The sequence below is a fragment of the Pezoporus occidentalis genome, unplaced genomic scaffold, assembly GCF_034315485.1.
Source record: "Pezoporus occidentalis ecotype Australia unplaced genomic scaffold, CSIRO_AGI_Poc_V1 ctg257, whole genome shotgun sequence".
NCBI classification, from domain to species: domain Eukaryota; kingdom Metazoa; phylum Chordata; class Aves; order Psittaciformes; family Psittacidae; genus Pezoporus; species Pezoporus occidentalis.
Genome location: NW_026914469.1, coordinates 175,101 through 195,841, shown reverse-complemented (window position 1 = coordinate 195,841; position 20,741 = coordinate 175,101). Strand labels below are relative to the sequence as shown.

General features: G+C 37.8%; 1 protein-coding gene across 1 annotated transcript in view; it reads right to left on the bottom strand.

Annotated features, from left to right (window-relative positions):
- Positions 1-20,741, bottom strand: part of ITGA8 (integrin subunit alpha 8) — a 110,075-nt gene that overhangs the window by 37,504 nt on the left and 51,830 nt on the right. The window contains exons 17-23 of the mRNA XM_062623647.1: positions 20,052-20,206; positions 18,820-18,957; positions 18,289-18,356; positions 17,220-17,367; positions 11,422-11,514; positions 5,778-5,857; positions 1,807-1,887 (exon numbers count right to left, since the gene is read on the bottom strand). Coding sequence (XP_062479631.1) covers positions 1,807-1,887; positions 5,778-5,857; positions 11,422-11,514; positions 17,220-17,367; positions 18,289-18,356; positions 18,820-18,957; positions 20,052-20,206 — 763 coding nt within the window. The remainder of the gene's footprint in view (positions 1-1,806; positions 1,888-5,777; positions 5,858-11,421; positions 11,515-17,219; positions 17,368-18,288; positions 18,357-18,819; positions 18,958-20,051; positions 20,207-20,741) is intronic.

Here is a 20,741-nt window from a genome sequence, read left to right as displayed (position 1 = left end):
CACAGTCTTTGAGTGACTTCCCATCTAACTCTGGCCTTAGTATTAGCCTTCTTAACCTGGAAAACACTGACAAAAATGTGATAAAAAATACTTTCAAAATCTCCCTGGTTTAGATTGACTATTAGAGCAGAAAACATGGTTTCTGTGATCTGCAAAATAACTTGACCCTGCTCATGAGAAGCAGTCAAAGTTTTGTTTTAGAAGTGATAATAATAAATGGATTTTTATAAATCCATAAGAACATAATTGCATTCTTTTTTTACACCAAATGTAGTTCATTAAAGTGCATAATGACATCTACCCCTCTTGCACCAACCAGCCTCATGGCCTGACTGTGGGAGTGAAGCTAGGCCATGTATCCCCCTTCTTCCCTTGCAAAGCTGAGAATGGTTAAGGTCCAGAGCTGTAGTTTGAGAAAAGGAGATGTAGGTAACCTGAGATCCCAGACAAAAAGCATTTTGGGCAATTATTTACTTTAAAAGCACATCCTGCTGACTTCCTTCAGGATGCCAGAATAGAGTCTAGTTCCAAGATTTTACAGGGTAGTCTGAAATTCACGGAATCATAGAATTATAGAATTGTTTAGGTTGGAAAGGACCTTTAAGATCATTGAAGACAACCATTAACCTAGCATTACCAAGTCCACCACTAAACCATTGTCCCTAAGTGCCAGATCTGCATGTCTTTTAAATATCTCCAGGGATGGTGATTCAACCACTTCCCTGGGCAGCTTGTTCCAATGCTTGACAACCCTTTCAGTGAAGAAGTTTTTCTTCCTAATATCCAACCTAAACCTCCCCTAAGGTCCCCCCCTGAGCCTCCTTTTCTCCAGGCTAACCAACCCCAGTTACCTCAGCCACTCCGCGTAAGACTTGTGCTCCAGACCCTTCACCAGTTTTTGATGCCCTTCTCTGAATTCTCCCCAGCACCTCAGTGTCTCTCTCCTAGTGAAGGTCCCAGAACTGAACACAGTATTCAAGGTGCAGCTTCAACAATGCTGAGTACAGGAGGACGATCACTTCCCCAGTCCTGCTGGCCACACTGTTTCTGATGCCAGCCAGGATGCTCTTGGCTTTCTTGGCCACCTGGGGACAAGCTGGCTCATGTTCAGCTGGCAATTATCACCTTATGCACTTCATAGTTTCCAAAACCAAGCTGTATGTGAGAATAGAGATAGAAATCATATCCTGTGCTTGTTCAGTTTTGGCATCCCATGTGTCAGTGGACAGGCACCTGTTTCAGATGGAAATGTAAGAATCCTACAGCAGTAGCTGACTGACCTCTTGTCATAGCTCATTCCTTTTTAATCCTTTCTCCAAAGGCCTCACCCTACTCCCTATTACTATATACCTTGCTATAATGTGTTTCATCCTTCCATGCATAAAAGCAGAAGATTCTGCTTTGGTATTCAGAATTAAGCGCCTAAGCAGACCTACACATATGAACAGGTATTTTGCATGAGCAACCTCAATACATAATTTGAATTCTCAGATAAAATGTTGGCTCTGACTGGTGTTATGACTGTGTGGGTTCTACAGCATACTGCACTTGCACAGATACTCAGTAAATTTATTGGAGTCCATGTGAGTAGTCTATCCCTGCATAACCCAGTAAATCCTTAGTAGCCCCATCCCACAAGTCTAGTAGGGATGACACTACCTGGGAATTCACAGACGTTCTGGATGAATAAGGTGTTTGAGATTATAATGTGCCAAAAGATTCACTACAGGAGATTATTCTATGTGGAAAGATTTAATAAAAAAAAATAGTTGCTACTGTTACGAATTGAAATGATTGAATACTTACCCTCTGATCTGTACTTGAGCTGCAGCACTGATGTTGATATGGAGGTTAACTAAATTGCTGGTGGGATTAATCTTGTTAGAACTGTAAACAAGGGTTGAGAAAGGTTAATTAGCAGAACTCTAGAATGTTATAAATACAGCACTGAATATCACAAAGGCCTGCAATTAGGAAGCAATGCCATTGGACATATTACAGCGTTGGCTAGGTATCACCACTTTTCAGTCTTGCAGGACACTGGTATTTCACTTTGATACTATTTGAGCTCATCACATGTTTAATAATCAACTCAAGCTTCCTTTGAAGAATCCTATGCATGAATATGACGTAAATTTATTTAGCTCAGAATATGATGTAAATTCCTTGTTCAACTTGGCTATCTGTATGGATAGGAGTATCTTAATAGCATACAAGGGTGTTTCATGCATTGGAAGAAGGCAGTGTTAGCAAACAAGATAGGCTTTGTAATGAAAAATATCTGATTTTATGACTCTCCAAACCTGTGACTTCTGCATGACAGTCTTTGAAGAACCAAAATAAACTGTTTCTTTACCTTTATTTTCTCTCCTCCTCTATTCAGAGAGTGTTTACAATCTTAATCCCACTTAACAGTGAAAACAGATCCCTATGTATAAAGCTTAGTGCTCTTACTCATTTTGTTGACTTATTGCAAATTCTTAAAGGTAGTTTCTCTTACATCAAAAGGCCATCTCTATGACTATAGCCCATTCCTATAAAGAAAGTTTTCCAGGTTCATAGTCATGAAGATAGTGAAAATAAATAATTACAGATTAAAAATTTATTTAATTATGGGATTAATGATCCTACATTTGGAGGTTTTTTCCAAGCAAGTATGGAAGTACTTCCTTGCTTCATGCAGACCAAGTTTCTGTTGCTGTCACAGTTTACTGTTATCACATCTGGGCAGCATCAGTCAAATGGAAACATTCAGAGGAGGCCAGCATTCCCAGAGACTGACTCCTGAGGAGTAAAGGGCAATACTGCTTTGATCCAGGCTTTCTGGTTACAGATTGCTAAAATTAGGAGCAGCTCTAATTTGTCTGTAAACTAACGTAGATTCCCCTCAAATATAATTTGAACTTTTGATATAATCCTCTAGATCCATTGCTTAGAGTACAAAAATACAGAAGTTGCTTTAAGTGTAAAAATGACTATACCATGAATTTGCTAGAATAAACTGCTCCCCAGTTTGTATAATTGTGCTATTTTCCACAGAATTTAAATACAGATTTTGATCATATATATTACACATTCAAAACTTGTTTGTAGTACATGATATTTTGTAAAGAAGAAATAGTTTTAATAAAAGTGCAGGACATCTCCCTTCTTTAAGGGGCATATAATTGCATAGAAAAATCCACATCAGGAAAAGAATCAGATTTCAAGACACTACTCAGCCTCTTGCTTATTTCCTTTTGTCGTGGTTTAAGTGCACTCAGTAACTCAGACCTGCGCAGACCGCTTGCTCACTCCCCTCCTTCCTCCCCACCCAGCTCCCGGAGGGATGGGGAGGAGAATCCAAAGAACGTAACTCCCAGAGGTTGAGCTAAGAACAGTCCAGTCACTAAGGTATAACACAAACCACTCCTGCTACCACCAATAATAATAATGATATAGGATATAACAAGGGAAGAGAATACAATCGCTCACCACCCGCCGATACCTAGCCCAACTGAGCAGTGAATTCACCCTTCTGGGTAACTGCCCCCAGTTTATACACTGGCCATGACGTGCTGTGGTATGGAATACCTCTTTGGCTAGTCTGGGTCAGGTGTCCTGTCTCTGCTTCCTTCCGGCTCCCCTCCTCCCTGGCAGAGCACGAGACTCAGAAAGTCCTTGGTCAGACTAAACATTTGAGCAGTAACTAAAAACATTGGTGTTATCAGCGCTGTTCCTAGGCCAAAAGTCAAAAGCACAGCACGGCACCAGCTACTAAGAAGGAGAAAAAATGACTGCTACTGCTGAACCCAGGACATCTTTAAGGAATGAACTTCAGTCTGGCAAACCAAAATATTTATTTTCCACTTTATGTTTTGAAGCAAATTAAAGGTCTTTCTTTTGAATAACTTGGACCAGGACACAAATTCAGACATCACCTCTGCTTCCCTTTCCTTCCATTTAGGTGATTTCCTGTTTCTGCCGTATGGATTTCTGTTTCCTTTTTCTTTTAAGATTGTTTTACCTGTTCACTAAGGACACAGATATGCACAAACTGTAGTGGTGCTTGAGAATGAATGTACAAAGCAGTGAGTTTTAACTGCATTGTACATTCTTTATGAGAAAAGTTCTACTTTTTTTTTTTTTTAAGTAAAAACACTGGTGTGTCCTTCAGCATTTTGATATCAGTTTGTGGAAACTGCCCTTTCTGGTCACCCAACATATTTCCTCCCATTACATTTTAGTGAGTCACATGCAGGGAGAAGCATGAGATGTTGCTATTTCCTGAAGTTCAGACTTACTCCTTAGTACAGCTTTCTCAATTTTTCTACAAAAGTAACCTACTCTAACTCTTATTATCTGGACAAATCTAGCTACTCAAAAATCTCTGAGTGTCTCCAATTTCATAGTATGAAAAGGGTAGCGACAAGAGCCTCCAATACCCATTTAAAACTGTATTGCTTGCATTAATGCCCTGACAGTGAACAGTGGTATGGACATGGGACCTGAAAGCTAGATATAGAAGCATAGAATCATAGAATAGTTAGGGTTGGAAAGGACTTTAAGATCATCTAGTTCCAACACCTGTGCCATGGGCAGGAACACCTCACACTAAACCATGCCACCCAAGGCTTTGTCTAACCTGGCCTTGAACACCGTCAGGGATGGAGCATTCACAACCTCCCTGGGCAACCCATTCCAGTGCCTCACCACTCTCACAGTAAAGAATTTCTTCCTTATATCCAATCTAAACTTCCCCTGTTTAAGTTTTAACCCGTTACCCCTTGTCCCATCACTACAGTCCCTAATGAAGAATCCCTCCCTAGCATCCCTATAGCCCCCCTTCAGATACTCCTATCTTGTATCTCTCTCTGGAGGAGTGCATACATGATCTCCAGCTCACCAGCCAGACCCCTGGAGAGGGCTGAGGCCTGACCCAGCACCTCATTGTCTTCTGTGGCACTGTTGTGCTGTTTCTGAGTTCCTGCACTTTCCTTCCTTCAAGGGTTACATTATGAAAACATGACTTAAACATTTTAAGTGTCTCAGTTATTTACCACAGTGAACATGATCAAGGCCTTCATTAAAGGCCAGACATTAGCAATTAAGTCTCTGTATATGGGGCAGGAGGGCACATCAGGAACTCTGGTGTGCATTTGTGGAGGACATATGGAGCAGAAGCCTTGCCACCTACTGAAGATGTTTGTTCTTGCTGTTATTCTAGAGCATCCTGTACTGTGCCTTTTTTGTCCCTGTGGAGGAAGTACTGCTTGCTGTATTCTCCAGCAGTAATATTTCAGTCCAACAAATGTGGAGGAAACTAATGGAAAAATGACAAAGGTTCACCTGAAACCATCAAACTGAAACCATTTTTTTCTCTCTACGTGCCAGTAAATCTGTTGAGTACATTTTAACTGCTCTCCTTTTATTTTCTGAACTGTTGTGAAGAAGTGGCATGTCTTTATTTTCAGAGCATGATACGTTTTTAAATACAGAACTTTGTTACAAAGTGATCACTGTTCATAAATTCTGAAGTGGAAAACAAAGTGTAAACTTGGCAAATGTGTAGAAGATCCTTGTATCACTGACTAAAATCAGTCTGAATTTCAACAAAATAAAATCATCAGAATAACTCTAAGACTAAATAAAAAAAGCTAACAAGGTTCCAACTCTACAAAACTTCCTGAAGAAAGCTACCATAGGAAAGCCTGTGACGTAACTACTGACACTAAAGTGATCTTATACATTAAACTTCAGATATATATAGGAATTCAGAATTTGATAAAGCATCTAACCTTTTTATTTGCAGCTCAAAATTGATGCTGAAATCTGCATTTTCAAAATGCTGAACGGAAAATCGAATGCCTGTAGAGAACTGAGAAAGAAATAAAACAACAGGTTACTAACAATGGTTGATCTCTCCATATCAAGAAAGCAGTACTGTTCAACATTTAATTTCACAGACCTGTATAGAATACTGCTGCTTTTTAAAATCAGTATGAAGTAATATCATGTAGTTGTTTTCAGGAAGAAATACCATCCTGCCAGCGTATGTCACCAGATGGAAAATTTGGCTGGACAGAGGAAAGATCAAGAGCAACAGAGAAGAATGCTCCCAACAACACAGCGGTGGGCCCTTCTTCATCCAGATAGTTTTTGCTTTACTTTGCCAAGTCAAAAGAAAGTAATAGCTGTCTGGCACCTCCCATCCCTGCCTCCATCTGTGCATGCCTTTATCCATGTCTCCAAGGCTTCCTGCTCCTCCTGTTGTCTGTAACTGGGACATATGAGCTGCGTGTTTTAGGTGTTGCAGGGCTGACTGATGACTTATTTTTCTTGAGCAGTAGTTCGATAGCTTAGTTTGATTTGGTTTGAGTTTTTCATTGCAGTTCAGTTAAGAGGAATACAACTTCAAAGTATTTGCAGGTCAGCTTGTCACCTTTGTAGTCATTACACTTGTAGTCGTACACTGAAGGTAGACTACAGAAGGTAGAGGGTAAAATACAGTTCCCAAAACTGAAGGAGGTAAGTCCTACCTTGTGTTTATGCAGACCTTGCTTCCTTCCTCTGGTAATTTCCATTTGCTTTGCAAATGGGCACAGAGTAAAGCAAAACAAGTTAATTCATAAGAGAGAATGAATTTGAGGTCTAACTGAAGGAGGAGTATACAATAACATATGGTGGGATCTCTGTAAGTCTCTTGCTCTACATATTTACAGGCCTGGTATCTAAGTGGCATGGGAGCAGTAGGAGATACCATCTGCCCTCGGTGTTAAATTAATAAAATTGTACTGCAATGCTTAAATTAATATTTTTAATTGCCTCATTTCAACTGCATGTCTTTTAAATATCAAATTTTTGTAATGTAAGTTTTGCATTGAGACTGTCAGCAAAGTCTACTGCCTGCAATCTTGTACAGCTTCTCACTCCCTCCCCTTATTGCCTGATGGTAGAATTTCCTGCCAGATAACTTGCATGCTGTGCTTTCATTTCTTTAAAAAGGATGGTTACATACAGTCATATTCTTCATGTGGAGAAACAATCTTCCTGAGAAATTCATCAAAAGGCATTAGGAAATGAGGACATCATTCCCTCATCTCTGCCAGTATCTGACTTGATTATGGGGGAAAGTGGAAGAACAAAAACAAAAAAAAAGAAGAGCTGTCTGCTTGGCACATTTTCCTTAACATACTTGGGGTAGCATTGCCAGCAACAAATCAGGATACAACAACGTAGAGTTTTATGTTTGGGACCTACATTCAACATCACTGAAGAGAAGCCATTTTCCTCTGTGGGTGTAATTTCAAATGTTTAATCAATTCCTTTTTCCCAAGCTTTTCATTTTCATTCAGTTCTCCTTCTTTCCTCCCTTGCAGTGGTGCATCACTGAATTTTAGTCCATCTCCAGAACAAGACTTAGCTAACATTTCAATTACTGCTTTCAGTTGTCCTATGCTGAAAGCAATACTGTCATCATAAAAGAAATGGCAAATTCAGATCTTTGAATTCTAGCCATTTAAATGACATAGCTATAGCTAAGCTCTCTTTTTAGAAGTTAAATCTTTAAAATTAAAAGATAATGCTCATTCAATTAAACAGAAGCTGAATAGCTGACTTGCAATGGATAAGTTGTTTTTTGAGACCACTTTTGGAGATGACTTTAACAACTGTATTGATATTTCATTCACCTTCAAAAATAAAAAGATTTTTTTTAATCTCCAAGACAAAAATTTCTAAATATTTAACTTGGCATTTGTTCACCTTGGCCTTTCTCTCACTGCTTTTACTAATCAGTTTGTATAAATTTGTTTCTACTTATAGCAACAACAAAAAAGATTTGATGAACCTAAGATAAAATTTTCCTCAGATAGAGCAGACATGAATGCAGTTTTGATGATCTGTTATACCCCTGAGGCTTAATCCCTTATATAATACTGAAATACACTCCTACTGTACAAGTCTAATATGTTGCAGATGTTGCCTTTGTTTGATGGTATGACTTTGTTAATCCCAAGTGGACCTTGACACTGCCACTAATAATGGGGCAAAGACGTCCACATGCGCTTGCTGAAAACACACTGAGGCCAAAGGAGTTGAATTTGCTTGAGCTTGTAAACTTAGCAATCACTCAACCTCCTTATTTTAGTAGGCCAATCATTTTATCAGAACAGTTGAATTTTATTTAAAATTTTCCAAGTGAAGCTAATTTAATTAAAATTGCATTATTTTCCACATCAATAGCATCATGTATTTGAAATACATGTAATTTCTGCTTTAGTGCTAAGCTTTAATCTGTTATTATGTGTGACAGTATCTAGAAGTACATTGGGAAACAGAGGGCTAGCTTTTTTTGAAGTATCTTTCATTTGCAATGACTTTGGTCCATACCAAGAAATAGGCAAGATCTTACAAGTCTCCCAGTCTTCTAAACTTGTGTCTATTCATTTCTATTAATTTCCAAATTGTTCTACCAGCATTTGTGATAAACTTACATTTCACTTTCTAAGGCTGTTGAACAGGCATTAGGAAGTTTGTCAGTCTGATCCATTTCATTGTCATAAATAAGCACTTTGAGCACTCTTTGCCAGTGAAATGGTATCTGACATTTAGTTTGTATTCTGGGCTATATGGTATTGTGATATACCTTCCCAAAGTCAGAGATACACCAATTTTGATGTCAATAACCCTTTTTGAAGATGTGTAGAGCCAGACAACTCTGTAGCCTGCTGCAGTAAAATCCCATAGGTTATATCACAAAATCCTGACACAACGTTTGTACTCAAAAGTTGATCTTAAAGAGTTCAAGAATTCTAGGATTTCAGGGTGCTGAAAAGTCATTAGGGTGACCCAAGAGTTTTAGGAATGTTTGATTGTGACCTATCCCTCCCTTCCCACTCCCTCACAACTTTCACAAAGAGTCCCTTTCTGAATGAGTATTTTGAGAATAACAGATCTCCTGCCAGAGCAGAATTGTTTTGCAAAACTGGAAGGGGATCAGAGCAACCTTTTGTGATTTATGCGACCTGTACAAAGGGCTGGTATTTCACTTCTGGAAGTACATTTGCCATCATAAACGCATTTGGACAGAAAAAGCTCAAGTCCTTTCACCTTTACTAAGCTTCCAGGAGAGCTGTTTTCAAAGGTAAAGTTAGGCTTTAAGCTTTCACTCACTATACTCCAGCACTTTTGCCAATAGGCTTTGTAATGCTCTGTCTTCATATGCCTTAATTTTAAGTGCTGGATTCTTTTGTATATAGGACAGAATATCCTTCAACATGTTATGGACCCTGCTGTTTCATTATGCTTTTTCTGTCTCTCTTTATGAAGTATTTTGCTTAGGAATATTTTGTAACAGTGCATTTATGGCAGCCATAGAGCTGATCCTGAAAAAAACAGGATTAGTTATGCTGTGAGACTTCATAAGGAGACAGATAAGAGTAGTACTGCTTTAGTGGCCATCAAATAGCATTCCTGAAGTCATCACAGTGCCAGCATTTTGGGTCAAGGATGATGTAGAAACAGGGCTTTGAATTCAAAGGGAGGAGTGTGGAAGGCTGCAGTCTAATACTGCCACATTCAGACCTTTCCTTTGCTTATGTTTATGACAATATACACACCGGAAAGATACGTTCCTAGCTTGGTATACAATGTCAGCGTCTTTTGTGTTTAGTCTTCCTTTTCTTTTCCAAACCCATGGGTTTCTATGCTCTCCTTGCCCCCTGCCACTGCATTCTGATCATCCACAAGATTCTTGTCCACTTCAGTCTGTATCCTGAGAATTTGCTACTGCTAGGAGACTAACCATGAAACCACTAAGCAGATAATCCAGATCTGGTTTTCTGGTACAAGAAATTATTTGACTTGACTTGGAATATATCTAATGCTTCAGCTTATCACTGCCTCCCATCATCCCATTATGAAAACTCCATTCCTCAGAAAGGTTTTCAACTACTCTTACTTTTTAGTAGTTTCATTTAGTAGAATAAACCAAAATCTACAAAACCTTTTTGCTCTCTTCTCTATGTCCTTCCTAGAAAATGTTTACAGTACCAGCTTCAGACTTCTAGTTCACAGCAGTTCAACAGAGAACAATCCTCACCAGGCAGGATCCTGCTCCCAGTAGGTCCATCGCTTGGAGTTAATTTTTTAATAGTTTTCAGGTTCTTACAATCCCAAAGAGTCTCTCTGGGACTGCTCATGGCCATGAAAGCAGACTGTATGAGACACCTGGTCTCACACTCATTTTCAAAAGCTCCATGACTGATCTGAAGCTAATCCTATGATCCAAACAAGTTTATTCTAGTCCCAGTCTCCTATTCTATGACCCAATTTGTTCTTACTATTGAGGGTCAGGCAAGAAATGCTTCAAGATCATAAGAGGCCAGGAGAACACTTCTTTATAGAAAGGCTGAAGAGTGAAATATTGATCTTCCATAGGACAAATCTTAATTTGGTAGGATTTTGAAAATACTAAGATTTGCTTTGGTTTCTTTGCAAAGCCCCAGATCCGGTATGAAATGAAAACTGTGGTAGTTTTCAATTAAAAGCTCTTTTTTTATTCTTCATGTATGTTCATGTTGACTGCTTAGATTTTTATTAGGACAGCTTTTTACCTAGGTATAGAAGTTGGATTATCTGGGTTTAGTTAAATATTCATAGCATTTATGAATTTATGAGCAGCACTAAAATTCCTCTGGAAGGGGATCCATAGTCCAGCATTAATGGATTCAGCACTTCTGGGATTGCCCTGTTTTGTCATGAAATTGAAGTGATGATAGCTGTGGAATGGACAGCACTTTCTTCATCTCCAAACCTATGTTTAATCCTTATCTGCTGTCGATTGTCAGTTATTATTCAGTTCTACTTTCGTCTAAAAACAAGGCTACCAATGTTCCATCTGATGTGTAGCATGATTTCTGAGTAAATGTCTTAGGAAAATGTTTAGAATGACATTAATAACTTGAAAGAAAACTTGATTCCAACCATATTTTCACATATATATAAATCATGATATAAATGATAAGACAACTCTTGCGCACTCAAGATAATAATCAGGCAAAGAAGCTGCCATTTACTATACATATTATAAGTAGAAAGAATACTAAAAGGGAGAAATAAACAGATCACTTTATAGATTGGGATTCTCTCTTCATTATACTAGCGCAACTTCTCTGACTTAAATTGAGCCACTCATTTTCTTTATAGTAAGTGAAACAAAACACAGGCTTTAACATCACCAACCTTTCAGAACACAAAATTGTTAGTTTTTCAGAAGCACAGTTCTTCCTCTTACTACACTGACAATTTCCTGTCCAAGTAAATAATTTGTTTTACATGCTGCTTACTGGGACACATTCTGCTAATTGAGTAGTTTTCCATTTTCTCCCCTTTAAAATTCAATTAGGTAAAAATCAGTAAATGCATCTGGTTTTCCCTTACATTTGCGCCAGCCACCAGGGGGTTCCCAAGATCACAAACCACCATTCTAGTTTCATTTTCCATCTTGTAATCACAGCTCAATACACGCAGGGCCTGTAACAAAAGGACACCAATATGGAGGTCAGAGATCACAGTGAAATGTATCCGTCTGGGAAAGTGATGTCTTTTTGTCTGTGACATGTCTTTTGATTTCAGACACCTGCTCAGTGAACTATCAAAACATCTAGTTGGTTATTGTCAGACAATGGGGGAGAACTGATGCCAGGGAAAAACAAACAGGAAAGTTTCCCAGTACCTTAAGAGCCATGATGAGATCACTCTATTCCTAGTTTTAATATACTGCTTTGTTGTTGTGAATCATTCCTATAGCCCTGATGACTCAACAGAGACAAGAAGAGTAGGCAAAACCGGGTGAGAAGAATAGGCCTTACATTAATTGCCATAGTTGTTATCCATCATGAGAAGTCTCTACAGACTGAATTTCTGGCATCGGCAGAACTTTATTATGGACCAAGTCTAAAACTTTAGTTTCCAACATGTGGTAGAGTACTTAGAATATTAAATACTTGTGTAAAAACATAAACTGTTACCTGTGTCTAGAATTCAGCAACAAAGGAGATTACAGATTTTCACATTATGAGAAATTAAAGTACTTTTTGCTTACAGCAATAAGTACAATTTAACTGTTTTTCCAGCAACTCTTCATTGAAAGTCCAGTTTGTACCTAACATTTCTCAGGCAGTTTTGTTCAGTAACTTTGAGGATACAATCATATAATTTCCCTCTAAAGCTCTTAATGTTAAATGTATTCATTTTTTATTTTTTTTTTTTAACCCTTTAGTCTTTATCATTAGTTGTTACCATCTGTGGCAAAACAGACTGCATAAAAGGAGAAACAGCCACAAATAGTACAATTAGGAGATACAGAGTAAGACAAAGCAACAGAACGTTTGCTTACTTTTCTGTTTTCCTCTTCAGCATATTCAATAAAATACTTCCACATCTGTGCAGAAGTAAACCAGCTTTGTAAAAGCAGGATGCAGCTAGTTGTTGCTATAAGGCTCTCTCACTACCTTTCCTCTCATTTGTGATTCTTACAGATTAAACGATACATGCAAGGTCATGCTCTTTATATAAAAAGACCTGAGAAATCTACAGACCACTGATTAGTGACTAATTCTTATCTGTAAAAGTCAGCATGGACATGCTGACCTTATTGTTTCCTGAGATTAAAAGAAAAAGATAGGGCATGTCCTAAAAGAAGCCCATGTGAAGCATGCCCTCAGTCAGTATGCCTCATTGTATACTGACACTTTTAACAGTTTGGTAGGAGGAAGCAGTTTGTTATACAGCATGTCCAGTGCACTAATAGCCTTTTCAAGACTCTCTAGGGTTGGAGGGAGGGATTTTTGCACTCTTTCCAGCTGGTTAATTAGAAGTGGGAAGCAACACATGGGAGAAAAGAGGGCCTTAACACAGCTGAAACCACACGTGTGGAAAACTGTTCATTTTAGCGTGATGTGTGGGTTTATAGTTTTGATTTTGTTTGGTGGTGCGTGTTGAAACTGAGGTCTAAATATTAGAAAATAAAAATCCATCTAAATTTGACATTTGGCACTTTATTAATACTGTATCATAGACCAGCACAGACAGCAAATCAGCCCTTATCACATAGGTTTTGTCCCTCAAAGTCTGAGCAAATAGAGACTTGTGAGTAGGTTTTCCCCAATTTAGAGGTTATGCTCTTAGACTGAAAATGATTAATGGCTCAGAATATATATGACCAGCATCACAAAAGCTAATTTGTGCAGCATAAAGATGCGGCAAAGGGTCAGATGTGATAGAATTTCTTCAATACTGAGATTTATTGCCTTTTTTTCATTCACTGATCACCTTTTTGAGGTGGTTAAGTACAAAACAGGAAAATTAAAACCAGGCAAGAAGCAAGCAAGAGCAGAGACTTATATACCTAGCATTGTCAGTATGGGTGAGCTCATATGGAACTCAGCCAGATGGAAGGTTTTGCCACAGAATCCTTCTACCTGCCACTGGTAGCAATTTATAATTTTATAGCAACACATGGTCTTTTTTTGGCAGAAGCAAAACCCCAACAATTAACACATGTGCTCCTAGGGTGCATTTTAACTGGAAAATGATTGGATGCTTTAAGTAATCCAGGCAGCCTACGAACTTGAAACTCTTTCTGGTGGTCTTAGCAATGAATTGCTAATTGATGCCAGAATAGTTAAGCACAACAGGCTGCAGAGTAAAGACATCTCCTCCCTCTCCTTGATCAATACCTTCCAATTTTATTTTCTGAGGAAGAGTGGATGGATAAGGTACGAGGTGTCAGAAACTAGCTTCTCATCTAGCTGAGGTATGAAGAGCAAGTATTTGTCCTCACAAAATTCAAATCATATCATATCTAGTCAGCTACCATGGACTTATTGTAAGAATTTTCAGGTAAGACAAGAATGCTTCAGGTCTTCTCCTATTTTAACAGAGTATCATGCTTTAGTTGAGAAAGGCATGAGGATAATGGCCCAGCGCTTATCCACTGCAATATAAATCTGGTCGTGGTCTGCAGTTTCTAGCCTGCACAGAAACAGTTATGCCAAAATTCATCACGTATTTGGTGTGGAACAAATACCTTTCAGGGCTTTGTATTTGTCTGACCTACTTCTTCTAATTATTCCACGAGAATCTGGGTTCCAGCCATTGCTACTAAGGCAGGATTGAGGGGTTCAATACGGGGAACTCTTTCACTGGGCAAAGGATTAGAGCACAGTATTCAAGCAATGGCTTGAGGTTCAAACACACAGTCTTGCTATTGTAGTGCAAGAATATACCATACAGCATGTATATACTGTCTCTGGATCTACTGCTGGCCGTGGAAATATGAGGTAATATAATATGTGGTTATAGTTTTTCCATTGCAACTAATCTCAGTAACTCCACACCTAATGCATATGGACAGTTACTACAAGCCAGTGGGTTTCCAGGAACTAGTAAAGCTGTGGTAATTTACTCATTTACCTGGTCTCTAGACCTTTTAAGTGTTTCAGCAATACAACTAATGAATAACACATTTGATTTCATTGTAAATCACTGCATTTCATTAATCAGCTTTTGACTGAAGGAAGTATCAGCATGTGCAAGAATCAATGAAACTTTAAAATTATATCCTTGGCCTCAAACTTTAAGATCACATGCCTTTACTTGGCTCTGCTTGCCTTTGATCATGTACATCTTTGAAAATACTCCCTTGGTATGGTTGCACAGTGTATGTACAATATGGTACAGAATCAGGCTGGCGATAACAAGATAATGTCAACTGAAGCAGATCAAACATTGTATTCCATAAAGCTGAAGGCAAGTGAATTTTCAGTTAAGTTGTTGACTTTAACACTTTCTTAGTGTAATTCAAATGATGTATATAACCCAACAAGTTGTTTGAAAAAAATCAGTTTGGACAGGAAACACTTAAGGCATAAATTTGTTTCTCTGTTAGGTAGACTAAATTCGGAGTAACCCCATAATAAAGAAGCTTAATATCCTTTATGAGTATAGTTACTTTGAAATAATGGCAGCATAATAGAATGATTTGATTCTAAACATTTTTCAGTTCCATCAGAAATGTATTGAATTATTTACTCAGCTCATTAAATTTCATTTATTCTGCTCTGAGTCTACGTGTTTTGCTGGCTCTGAGGTGAATATTGTCTCTGCCTTAATACAAGGAATTCTGCAGTTTGGAAAAAAACAGCTACACAGAGGACTGTAAGCACTGATACACTGAAGAGTCAATGAAATCCTTCGCTGCAGAGCTTCGAGAGCATGTTGCAACAAGCTCTACCACAAATCCTACTGTCTGCTCAAATAACTGTATTAAATGAAGTACATTTCAGGAGCAGTCACAGACGCCCCATTGGCAGAGTGCAGTGCATACACAAATTCAGAAGTGAAATCCTGACTCCACTGAAACTGACAGTAAAACAGTCATTTTAATCTATGGTCCATGCCTCAAAGGACCAACAGACTAGAGACCTTTTTTCCATGTAACTCAGTGTTACTGCATAGCAGTGTGATAATTTCTTCTGTGTTCTTGTCAAGCAGTTCAAGCCGCCATATTTCTTTTAAGCCCTATAGATTGAAATAATTAAGTCCCTCTTTAATTTATACTCATTTATACTATGGCCCCTAAGAATTTGGCCATCCTGGTAACAAATGAACCTCTGAGCACTCAGGGGAAAAAAATTAAAAATCCTGCTAATTCATGTTTGAAGGGGTCAAATTACTTAATTTGTACATTTAGACAGAATGAATTAAATGAAAAAATAACACAGGAAGGTTATAAAAGAATGTTTGAGTTTAAAAATCTGTTTTTCCAGTCTAAATTTGCTTTTTAAATTACAAAGATTATATGTTCTTTGTCATGTTCACAGCAGTTTTAGATGACATATGGCAGTACAGAAAAGTGACTGAACACATACTAGAGACAACCTCCACCAGCAGTTAAATGCCAAAAGATTTTATCTTTGTCTTTTAAAAGAAAATTACAATACCCATTTCTTTCCAACTGCACTAAGAAGTGAATTTTTCAGTTTATTTAAATGAAACCATAGTATCATGAAGACCATAGTTTTAAAAATTTTTACAGTTTAAAACCAATAGAAAGACTGAACTTGCTTTCAGTACCATATGTAACCCTTGTGAAAACTGCCCTTGAAATGTAGAAGACGCCAAGAATGACACAGATAGTAGGACTAATGTTTTGCTCCATCTCAGAAAGAACTTAATGATATTTCTTTTTATGGAATAAGTAGGAAAAGTAAGAGGATAAGGAAATGCCTGGTAAGTTACTTTCAACTTCCTTAAAACATTTGCCTTTAGAAAGGAAATTAACTTGTTTTCTCCCACTCTCACCCTTGAGGCCCTTTCTGAACATTCCAGGCACTGACAGAAAAAAGCAAGCTCATGTTGCAACAGCTTGGGAGATTTATGTGCAGATGAGGTGATTGAGACTTGCTGTCCAACAGAGAATACATGAACACTCTGCTTGTTTGCAGGATAGTGTTTCGCCTTTGCTCTTAGAAAACAAACAGACCACAAAAGGAAACACTGTGTGTTCAGTACAGCTCAGCAGGACTTCAGTCAACATTAGTCCTTCTGTGAACACTGACACATTCTACATTAGAACTGCTTTTCTGGCTTATCCATAAGATAAGATAATGACTACAAATGAGTCAAGTTTATACTGCAGTCAATGTTCAGCTATTCAGGATATGAGAGACTGGGATATCCTCAATAATGGTAAAACACTGGTGTGCTGGGACCATAAGAAAGCAGTGTCCAAGTGTCTGGGGTTCAGCAGGGCTCATTAGCTTTGACTGAGAGCTGGTAACACAGAATCCAAGGTTGGAAGCACTCAGGGAATTCTGTACTATCACTGCCCGCTACTGGTAAGGTTTACTGCTTCAGAATCTGAATGATGCAAATACCTCTAGCCCTAGGAGAAATGTGACAGTATCTGTATGATATTATAACTAAGTTAATAGCAAGGAGCTGGACTTGAGCTGACTCTGAACAGAATGCTCCCACCCTTCCCAACTTCTGGCGACATAGCTAATCTTTAGCCTGGCCTGTGTAAGCAAGGACAGCTGAGAGTCGATAGAATCTTCCTCCATAAGAGGCACCTCTTTACTTGCTGCTTTTGGGTGGTATATACCCTAACAGGTGGTGAATCTTGCTCCCAGTTCTTCTGCTTTTTTATCACGAACATTTTGATTTTCATTTACCTTGTTGTTGCGTTCAACCCCAGTGTAATCTGCTTCAGGTGGAATCTTTATATGTAGTTCAGCTTCATAGGCTCCTTCCCCATCATTCCGTGGATTTATTATGAGCATGACATAGTTTTCTTCTCCAATTATTAGCTGATCTTTATCCCTGTAAAGGACACACTACTTGTCAGAAGTAAAAACATGCACAATTACAATTTATGTATGAATAAAGCAAAAGGACATTTTGCTCTCATAGCATCTGTTCTGAAAAATATTCTGTGAACAGAGAATAAAATATTTTCCATAAAAATGACCCCATGGGAAAGAATGCCAGCACTGGGTAGGTTCTGTGGCTTACCGCAAAACTTGAAAATTACTGATACAAAATTTCAGAGCCTGACTACTTTCTAACCACAAAGAAGTATTTAGTGGAGGAACTGCTTGCCACAGGGGTCCCATCAGCAGTGTTTTCCAGAGGGCACAAGGGTGGTGGAATTCCAGTTTTCCCCTCATGCCCATTGTAAAATGAACGATGACAGAAGACTTTCAGTGGCACTGTGCCCTTTCCTTTCACAGCTATGTACTGATTTTGATGGCACAGTCACCGGTCAGAGATTCCCCACTTGACATATTTCTCCCTCTATTGGAGGAACTGTTGCCATGTTTTGAAATTCTGTTATTCTGAGATGCATTCACTTCACTGTACATTCAGTTCAGGTGGACTGCGTCCCAAGTTCAAAGTCACTGGCACACTGAAATGAACAAATTTAAAATCTTTGAACAATCATTTGTATTATCTCTCAGCATTAAGACAACTAGGATCACTCCTAGCAAAACTTGCAAAACTATGTTTTCTATGATAGCCATTAGACATCATGAATGTGTCTGACAAAAATATGTTTTCAAGTGTGTATTTCTCCACTTATGGATTTTCTAGAGGAAATGGATGTCCAAATTAAAATCTGGAAATTAGGTAAGAATGAGTAGCTATAGCAAGCAACAGAACTGTTTTCTACACATTCTGTTAAGGCAGCTATAAGAGTCCAGATTTTGTTATATGTGGCATCATTTATTTTATATAACTTACGGCATAGCAAAAAGCTGCAAGTCAGGAATGCACAAGTTGTCCTCCCCACAGTCAACCAGAATGTAAGCCTGGATTGTTGCAAAATAAAAGAAGTTGTAATACAGTTAGTATATCCTTCAGAGTCTAAATCACTTCATTAAATATCACTAACTCAAATTTCTTTAGTATCACTAGCACTGCCATAGTGAATCAATCTCTTTCTCATTTCTGTAAGTTCCTTTCCACATGAGTAGTTGGAGACTATTTATACTGTCAACTACGCCTTTAGCAGAATAGTAACACTTTTCAGGCCCTTTCCCACACTAAATTGTCTTATATATTCTTGAATGAAATTAAAATTATCAACACAACAAAGTTTTGGAAATGCTTTAAAGGCCTGTTTCTATATTTATATTAAATTTACATTTTGAATTAATTAAATCCTTGTTGTGCAATTTCTTGGCATGATATTCTATTATAAGGAAGATGACAGAGTATTTGTAAATGCTTTCATGTTTATAATACAGAAAATGTGGCATGCAAAATTCATACCTGTTCTGTTAATGAGCTTTTCTGGTAATAGTTCAGTATTGGCTTCACAGTCAAGCTATCTTCAAAACTGGATTCATCCAAACTATAATTCAAGTTTATACTGATGGGAGATAGTTTATCTCTAAATTCTGTTTCATCCTGTAAGCAACAATCACATAATAAAAAACAACGGTTAAATATAATTATTTTAGATTAGTACAGTATAGCAACAGATTCAGACTTCAGTCTTTATCAAGGTAAAGATATGCTTCTGACAGCTGCTGGCCAAATTATGGCTGTAGGCAATGTCATTAGGAAAGCAAAGTGACTCACCAGTAACTGGAATGCCCAGAACACATTGCCTCCACAGCCACACATCTGGAAGAAGCTGGCTGAGCTGAGTAGACTCAGAATTTTTTCAAAGCATTAGCCTAAAATGAAGCTGTTTAAAAGAGACACACAGAACCAACTCCTACCAGTTACTGCCCACCTGCCTTTCAGAGTGGAGGTAGGGCATGTGTGGATTTGTGGAGGTAACTTTGTTGGTTTACTCCAAACTCAAGAATTTATATGGATTAGCAATGGTAATACTCCACCACCTTTATTGCTTAGGTATTGCTTTACATACTGCTCGAGACTTCTTTCTTTTACCTCCCACTGCATTTTTAGGACCAGTCTTGGAATCTGCTTCAATTGCATGAGGTAATTCCAGCTGCAAGTGAGTAACTAATGACACTTTCACAACCTGAGTTCCAGTTTCAATTTTTCTAAAAACATTTTAAAATATCTTAAAAATATTTTAAAAATAGATTAATTGTAGGCCAGTATTGCTGGTAACACTCCTTTAAAATACCTTTTGAAAATGAATTGGCATGATCTTTCGCATGTTTAGTGGACTGTCCCACTGTGAACATTACAGGGAGAGCAATCTTGCATTTTTGTATCAGGAGATGCAGTATTTAATCAGAATTCCCTGAAAAGCATGAAATGAATGTATTTGTACACAGAGGAACTGTACACTCTTTAAAGGAGTCTTTCTTTTACATTGACAAAAGATAAGCCAAAGATTTACATAGAGAATTTTGCCCAGGTAGAAGAATGTTCTGGACACCCAGGTGAGGGTGCAATTTTGGGATCTAAGAACAATGGAAATTGTTCTTCCTTTTCCAGTGACTCTTTTTTCTATTATTATCTTGGAATGCTTGATACTACTCAAATGATGATGACAGTCCAAAGTATTTTGAACAACTTACTCTGAGATAAACAAGAAAGTCCTGGCAATGGAGCTGTTTCTGTCTTTCTATCACAATGGAGAAATAATGATGTGACTGATGGTAATCAAAGAAGAGGGTCCTCTTAACAGCTCCTTTCTGTTTCAATGAATCTAATTGCAATTCACCTTTCAGCACTAAAGGACAGAAGTAAATCACATTTTTATTAATTTAACGTGGAAAGAAAAAATAGTAAATGATTACTTATGTATTATAGACAATTACTCTAATAAAGTCTTCCAAGCAAGACTAATTCATGGTTTAAGTGCCTGTCTGTTTAGCAGCACAGTAGTTTTTAATCCAAAATGGAGTATATGTAATTTAAGTTTACTAATTTCATTTACAAATTGTACTTTTACTAAACTTCTGCTTCTTTTTATTTATTTATTTATTTATTTATTTATTTATTTTCAGAACAGAATATTCTCCAACAGGGTACATTCTTGGTTTTATTTGGAAAATTGCCTTAGCTGAATAAAAAAATCCTTCAAGTGAATAATATAAGCTTTGTGTTATATATATGTATCTGTATATACCTACACACACACATCTTTTTAACTGTATTTTCTTGCCTTAGGAAGATCTCACTCCTATCATGTTTTAAGTTGTAAAATAAAAATACATCTGAAATTGAGTGGGACAGAGTAAATTACAGGAATACAAAACACTTCT